Source organism: Schistocerca nitens, chromosome 4 (assembly GCF_023898315.1).
Source record: "Schistocerca nitens isolate TAMUIC-IGC-003100 chromosome 4, iqSchNite1.1, whole genome shotgun sequence".
Lineage (NCBI taxonomy): Eukaryota > Metazoa > Arthropoda > Insecta > Orthoptera > Acrididae > Schistocerca > Schistocerca nitens.
The window spans coordinates 225,244,073-225,252,477 of NC_064617.1; the positions used below are offsets into that span (position 1 = coordinate 225,244,073).

At 39.7% G+C, this 8,405-nt stretch overlaps 1 protein-coding gene across 1 annotated transcript in view; it reads left to right on the top strand.

Annotated features, from left to right (window-relative positions):
• The window catches only part of LOC126251620 (transmembrane protein 41B-like), a 50,818-nt gene extending 44,304 nt beyond the window's left edge, over nt 1–6,514 (top strand). The window contains exons 5-6 of the mRNA XM_049952162.1: nt 840–978; nt 5,655–6,514. Coding sequence (XP_049808119.1) covers nt 840–978; nt 5,655–5,824 — 309 coding nt within the window. The 3' untranslated portion in view covers nt 5,825–6,514. The remainder of the gene's footprint in view (nt 1–839; nt 979–5,654) is intronic.
• Nucleotides 6,515–8,405: the final 1,891 nt, after the last annotated feature.

An 8,405-nucleotide genomic window follows, 5' to 3' on the forward strand; every position in this document is an offset into this window, starting at 1 on the left:
TGTATGTGCCCCCGGATGCTGATACCCATTGGTCAACTAGCAACACCAGAAGTGGTGGCACGAGATGCCACAGAGCCCGCACCAGTGTAGAAAGGAGAGCAGTTGTACCTTCCTGGTCATGACTCACTACCCCATGGGCAGGAGTTGACCTGCTGCAGGAGTGAATTGGGAAACAGCTCACCAATGGAGGGGCACCAAGTCCAAGGAGGAGGCTGAGGTGCTACAAAGTGGTGCTGGAATGAGGAATGGTGGCAGAGTGGACTTTTGGGTGACTATTTGCTTACCCATGGTGAGGTGGTGCTTGTCATAGCCCACTCGTCTTAGATCTATAGGGCTATTAAAAAGGGATGGTTCTGGAATGAGGAATGGTGGCAGAGTGGACTTGGGGTGACTATTTGCTTACCCATGGTGAGGTGGTGCTTGTCATAGCCCACTCGTCTTAGATCTACAGGGCTATTAAAAAGGGATGGTTATTTACACAGAATAGTGATTCACTTATTGTGCTAATGTATTGCTTCTGATCACGTTCCTGACAACAGTTTAACTGCTTGCCCCATTCCGTAAGAACCCTGTTTTACTGCCGTACTGGCAGGATTGTGGTGCCGGGCTTGGTCAGTCACACAATGCATAAACTGCCCTGTTGCTGTAATTGGCATGCTGGCACACTGCACTGGGTGCCTATGGGTTCTTCAAATGCTGCATTGCCTACACTGCTGTTTCCAAAGTAATACCTAAAAAATAGTGGTAGCACTACACTGCTTATTCTTAATAGATTTTTAATGTATATTCCACTTGATCATTTGTAATTAACTAGTGTACTGATGATTTTTTCTTTTTAGGTAAATAAGCATCATGAAAATTTGCTGAATTACATAATATTTCTGCGAATAACGCCTTTTTTACCAAACTGGTTTATCAACATAGTTTCACCTGTGATAGGGGTCCCCATAGTTCCTTTCTGGCTGGGGACATTTTTGGGTAAGTATTGCCATCTTTATGAAATATCTTAGAAAGTTGTAATCAAGGTGACTAACCATAATTCTAAGTGACAGATTAAAAAACGTGTTTAATTCAATTCAGTGTTTGTGTAGATAGCAGTAATACTACTGTAATGCAAATGTAGCCACACAGTATTTATGTATAATAATCATTTTCTTAAAAATGAAATAATGTTGTACATAGACAGAATGTGCAAAATTAACTGATCTAACTAAGTTATGCGTTTTATGTTAAAAGAATACCGACAGTATGGATCTGATGGGGAGCATCAATATGAGCAGTTTGCTGGAGGGTACTAGAGACAACAATCTGGTGTTAAAACTGTAACTGCATATTGTTGTATGAACAGTTTTGATTGCCCTATTCACAACAGTATTTGGCACATATGAGTGTAGGCTTCTGTGATTGGAGTCCATGTTGATAATGTCTATGTGATAAAACTATTGATGTTTGGCCGCTATTGCAGACAGTCTTTATCAGGATACAGTAACAAAGGCTACGTGAAGTAATAGCTAAAATTATGGTATTTTTATTACATATGAAGCAGTCATACATCCAGAAGAATTTTATTGGTAAATGACATCACACGTTTCCAAGATGGGTCATAGAGGTGTGGCTGCTAACCAATCTTGCAATACAGCTGTTTCCATTCTGTAACCAACTCATGTGGCGCAGTGGTTAGCACACTGGACTGATATTGTGGAGGACAATGGTTCAGATCTGTGCCCGACAATCCTGATTTAAGTTTTCTGTGATTTCCCTAAATAACTCCAGGCAAATTCCAGAATGGTACCTTCAAAATGGTAAGGTTGATTTCCTTCCCCATCCTTTTATCATTCTGAGCTTATCTCCATCTCCGATGATGTCAATGTCAACGGGATGTTGAACCCTAATCTTCTTTAACTCCTTTCTTCTTTCTCTAGACTACTTCATTTAATATAGATTTAATTAATAATAATAAATATGTACATAATTTAAGAATTTTTATCTGGACTTATACAATTGCTATATCTCTAAAGTCAGTTTCTGTTAATATAGCATTGTTTCAGCTTTGTATTCTATATTTGACATTGTAATTAAGTTTATGAAAGAGTGGAGAGTTCCCTACAGTTTCCTATTGTAATTGCTCAGGCTCAAGGACTGTTAGCAAAATCAATAAATACTACCATATTTATCTGATTATAAGATGAAGTTTACCCCTCAAATCCTTCATCAGAAAAATACGGGGTTGTCTTACATTCTCGACTATCGCCATTGAGGTCAACATTTTTACATTACGTAGTAGATTAATATAAGGATTGTCTCACTTTTACTGATTTAGCTTTTGCAATCGAGGTCACATGCAGATTTATTTTGAAGAATTTGGAGAGACTGGACAGGTGTTAGTGACACTATCTTGGCTGAGGATAGGCCAAATGTGGAGAAGAGAGTAGTGATTGGGTAGACCCATATTAGACTGTAAAATATCTTTGTTAAATTATCATTTTTATAAAAGGTGTTTTACAAAATCTTTGATGGTGTACTGTGGTTCTTTTCTCAGATCTTTAATAAAAATTAGAGCATGATCCCAGCTTTTATTTTAAAAAATCTGTCTAAGAACTTTGATATTGTAAAACAGGCTGTAGCAAATTTCGTTGTGCTGCCTGTCATGGGAATATGTACCACATACCTGGCTTTTTATGGACATCTACCATGTTTAACTGTAGTTTACCTGAATCCATTTGTAGTTGGAATCGAATTTTGTGGTGTATGTACATGTTTCAATTAGCAGTGTTGTTAATGCTAGCCAAGAGGTATGACAGGAATGAAAGGGGATGTCAGCAGCTGGTTCTATGCAACCAGTGAGAGAGCAGCAGGCAGACAACATGTTTGGAGGCAAAAGATGAAGGAATATTATCATATTTTAATGTCAGTATAGATGTGAAACTTCAACAATATTAGGAAAAGACTAGATTGCTAATAACTGTAAAGATGGTGCATTTGGTTGCAGACAGGATATTCCAACATGGAATTTCCATTGTTGTATATGATATTTGCTGTCCGCCCCTCGTGGTCTCGCGGTAGCGTTCTCGCTTCCCGAGCACGGGGTCCCGGGTTCGATTCCCGGCGGGGTCAGGAATTTTTCCTCCCTCGAGATGACTGGGTGTTATTGTGTCGTCTTCATCATCATCATTCATTCCCATTACGGTCGGAGGAAGGCAATGGCAAACCACCTCCACTAGGACCTTGCCTAGTAAGGCGGCGCGGTTCTCCCGCGTCGCTCCCCTACGCTCTGTAAAGAAGTATGGGACTCATCATCATCATATGATATTTGCTACGTGTTTTCAGGTCCCCCTGTAGCTACAACCACAGAAATTGCAACGTATTTGAAAGAAACAACCAAATATTTGTGACAACTAGGATTATAAATTTTATGGACACCCATTTCAGTCAAAGCAATTTAAGCTGTTATGTCCTTCCCTAACCTCCATCTCAGAAGTCACAATATATTCAGAAGAAACAACCAGATATTCATGCCAACCAAGATTATAAATTTCATTGTTGCTGCTTGCATATAGAAATACATTGCCTCTTTCCTCACCTCTCATTGGTTAGGTAAATTGGTCATTACAGATAGTGGCGGTGGCGGTGGTGGTGGTAAAAATACAGTGTGTTCCACTCAAACTTCCCTGATTTCAAGGACCCAGGAGAGAAAAACCACAGTAGATATGACAATGAAAAATGCACCACATTGTAGAGCACCTCAAAGAACTTATTTTCCCGTGTCAGAAGTGCCAAATATCATCACCAGAGTGCGGCATGGTTGCATGAAGTGAAAATGGTGACTCCACAGCAGCGCACGCATGCAGTAGTGTGGTTTGCAGAAACAGTATCACTGATTACTGTGCAAAGAAATTATAGTCATGTGTATGAACATGAGCCACCTGATGTGAAAACAATTAAGGAATGGTATAGGAAGTTTCTGGCAACAGGAAGTGTTCTGAAACATTCTGGCAATGCACTTTACGGAGTTTCAGAAGAGACAGTGGAGGACATCAGACAAATGTTTCTCAGAAGCCCACGTAAGTCAATTCGTCAAGCATCTAGGCAACTTCACCAGTGTCTTCGTGTGTGTGTGTGTGCTTACAAAGTGCAAATTCTGCAACATCTCACTCCGAACAACAAACCATGCAAATGACAATTTTCTGCAGATATGCTGCAGCGTGTTGATATGGATGCCAGCTTCCTGGAAAGATGTTTATTCTCAGATGAGGCAACCTTTCATCTATCAGGAAGGGTTAATAGGCATAATGTTCAGATTTGGGATTCGCAAAATCCTGTCATTGAACATGTTCGTGATAGCCCTAAACTAAACATCTGGTGCAGGCTAATGCACGACAGGATTGTTGGACTGTTCTTCTTTGCAGAACAAACATTGAGTGGGTCAGTGTATCTGGACATGTTGGAGCAGTTTGTGCATCCTCAGATACAAGACTTGCAACCCAACATTATTTTTTAACAAGATGGAGCTCCACTGCATTGGTCAACGGCTGTTCGCAAGTTCGGATAGGAAATTTCCGAATCGTTGGAACAGACATGGAGAACCCATTGCCTGACCACCACGTTCACCCGACATTACACCGCTCGATTTCTTCATGTGGAGATTCGTGGAGGACCGCGCATATGCGACCAAAGTGGACAATATTCCTACATTGCGACATCATATCACTAATGCGATTGCAACAATAACAGAGGAAATGTTACATAGAACTTGGCAAGAAATTGAATAGAATCGATATTCTTGGTGCTACAAATGGTTGACATGTAGAGGTGTATTGATGATAAATAAATAAATTCTTTGAGATGCTCTACAATGTGGTGCATTTTTCATTGTCATATCTGTGGTGGTGGTGGGTCTTTGAAATCTGGGAGCTTTGAGTGGGACACCCTGTAGTTATACTACAAATTGGCTTCATTCATTGTGAAACAAAATAGTTAGTGAAAATAAAACTAAAGTAAACTATTTCTTTTTGTTTATTCCGTTTCTCCTTGTATTATCAGTATGTATACAATCAATAAATGGCATAAGTTGAGAATAAGTATAATGTTAACTGTTTTAGGCAGATACTTTATATTAGTAAAATAGTTGGTAATTTTGATTAGTCGGAATAAATTTAAAATAGTTTTCTCAAGGAGCCTCTTAAAATAATATGTCATCTTATGTTCAGGATCATCTTATACTCAGGTAAATAAAGTATTTCACTTGTCATGAAATAATGAGGAGTCCTGAGTATAAAATAGTGATTGTGAGAACACGCAATATTTAAGCCAATGTGCTGAGCTGTGGACAGCTCGTTCTCTCCCTCTCTCTCCCCCCCTCTCTCCCCCCCTCTCTCCCCCCCTCTCTCTCCCCCTCTCTCTCCCCCTCTCTCTCCCCCCCTCTCTCTCCCCCCCTCTCTCTCTCTCCCTCTCTCTCTCTCCCTCTCTCTCTCTCTCTCCCCCTCTCCCCCCCCTGACCCCCTCCTCCTCCCCCCCCCCCTCCCCATGATGTGAGCAGCCCCAATTGGTATGAGCACAACCTCAGATGTTTTTGGTGATGCATTAATCTTGTCTATGATAAATATTTGGAAAATTTCTTGTTTCGAATTTTCTAGCAGATTAAAATGTGTTTTCAGGTGTGGCACCACCTTCTTTTGTGGCTATTCAGGCTGGCCAGACTTTGTACAAGTTATCTGCCTCAAGTGATGCCTGGTCATGGACTTCGGTTATCCTACTAGCAGCTTTCGCTGTTCTCTCACTGGTGCCTGTCATCCTGAAGCAGCGATTAAGAGAGAAGCTTGAATAATTAAAACACATTCCAAATGGACATTTTATGATTGTGCTAGGTTGTCTTGTGGACAACCTGTACTTGGTGAAACATTTAAAGTGCACTGGTGCAGGAATTTCCGAATTCGATCTATGCATATGTTTGTCTCCAAATATAAATTAGTTTCAACATTATTTATTTTTCTTGTGTATTGTTGTTGTTTTTGTTGTGTTTAAAATGTGATATTATTGTTATGTTTTTATTTGAAGAATTTTAAGTGCCTTAATATTACATATGCAGCAAGAAAAGTCAACATTTTTTACATATGATGACGCACTTCTATACTGTATTCTGGGTGATACCAGCACTCTGTTTTTGCAGATGTTGGCAGTTATATGTCATCTTAATTTTCTTATTCTACTAGCCGTTTCTCAACTTTCAGTTCTTGCTTACAGACATTTACAATTACATACACAGCAGTGTTTTAGTAAGATGCAGGTTACATTGCTGTTGACATAATTCAGTTTGCAGTAGTCTGTTAGTTGCACACTTTGTCAGTGATCACTGACTCGGTACCTGTATTATATTGAAGACAGTATTATGATGAAATTTGTATTTGAGTACAAAACAGAGCAACTTTTCATTTGCTTTTCTTCTGTTACATCAGAATTTTGTATTGACAATTTGAAATACTGTTATCAGTGATCTCCATGAAAAGGCCTTACTTTTTGACACAATAAAAAAAAGATTAATGAGTGTGACTAATTCATGTTCTAAAAAAAGTCTGGGGCACCTACACCTGTTCATATCCTCATCTTACCTAGTTAAGCTTAGCGCAATTTAACAGAAGAAATGAATAGAAGTGTGTGTGTCTGGTGGAGTGAGAGGGGGGGGGGGGGGGGGACATCTCAGCATGAGCAGAATGCCTGGAGCAACTAACTACGCTATAGTGTAAAGGTGTAAAGTAATTGGGTAGGTTTTGCAAAACTTCTTGTAGCAGCATGTTCAGCTACTGTTGTGGACAGTTGGCCCTCATATTCTTATGGGCTTTCAGATACTATATAATCTTTGTCTCTTGCATCAAAGAAATTAATCACCATTATTTTCCTTTTAAACAAATTCCTTAAGCATTTAATTTTTCATCACGTAAGTGCAATAGTGTTCGGAATGGTCACTTAATCGCATGAAGTTTCTCTTTGTTTGAAACATAGCATCTTCTCACATCTACTTCTGTGTACTGTTCAGAAAGCTGCTGTTTATCTCTTATTATATTGACAGACTAGCTAAATATACAAAATAAAAATTATTCATGCCTTCACCTTTTTACAAAAAAGAATGCTACCCATTTATCTCATCACAATTTTTTCTGTTACATATTGAAATTTAATGTTATACTTGAAAAGAAGTACATCAGTACACGTATATGTTCATTGTGTAGATTCTTGAGTGCTCCCTGTTTGTTGTTCTATTACTATCGCGGCAGGTCCTCTACAAACATGAGACATTATTGTGGATGCTTATTCCAACTACACACATGTGGTTTGTGTGGCATCCACCACTACAGCAACAACACTTACCCAGATTCTTGTCATTGAAGAGCTTCCATGTACCCTCGTGTTGGGCAACAGGCCCCAGTTCATGGTGATGTCTTTGAACAGCTCCGTAATGCCACTGGCCTCAAACCCCCCCCATTCACCCATCTTCCAATGGCAAAGCAGAGTTGATGGTGTGAACATTTAAACAGCAAATATTGAAAACAGTGGGTATATCTGCCACTGCAGCAGTACTCACAATGTTCCTGAGCACTTGTAGGACCAACCCAGTCCATGACCACAGCCCTGCAGAGCTCCTCCATAGGCAATAGCTGAGTGCTCCCTTCCATCTACTGGCACCACACCCCCCAGAACACCTGGCTGCTGAGGAAGCAAAGACTGTTGTACTCTTGGTTCAAGAAAAAATACACAAATGATGACTGGGAAAAGTTAATAGAAATTCATGCATATGTAGAAAGATCGATGTTCAAAGCTTACAACTACCACTGTCACAAAATTAGCAATAGATCTTGCCGAGGACCCAAGAAAATTCTGGTCCTATGTAAAATTGCTATCTGGGTCTAAGGTCTCTATCCAATCCCTCGTTGACCAGTCTGGCGTGGCAGCGGAAGATAGCAAAGCAAATCCAAAGTTTTAAGTTTTTAATTTAAGAAATCATTCAGTCAGGAGAATCTTACAAACATATCATTGTTTCACCATCACACAAACTCCCATATGGATGGCAGTAATAAGCATCACTAGTGTACTGAAACAGATGAAATAGTCAAAAGCTTATGTCACCAGGTCGTGATGCAATCCCAATTCAGTTTTGGACCCTTACTAAGCTTGCATTTATCACAAATCTATCACCCAGTGTAAAGCCCCAAGTGACTGGGCAAAAGCACAGGTGACTCCTGTATATAAGAAGGACAAAAGAATGGACCCACAATTTTCAGACCAATATCTTTAACATTGGTTTCCTGTGCAACCTCTGAATGTATTCTCAGTTTGAATATAATAAATTTCCTTGAGAGGGAAGAGCTTCTGTCCACAAATTAGCATGGTTTTAGACATTATGTGAAACTCAG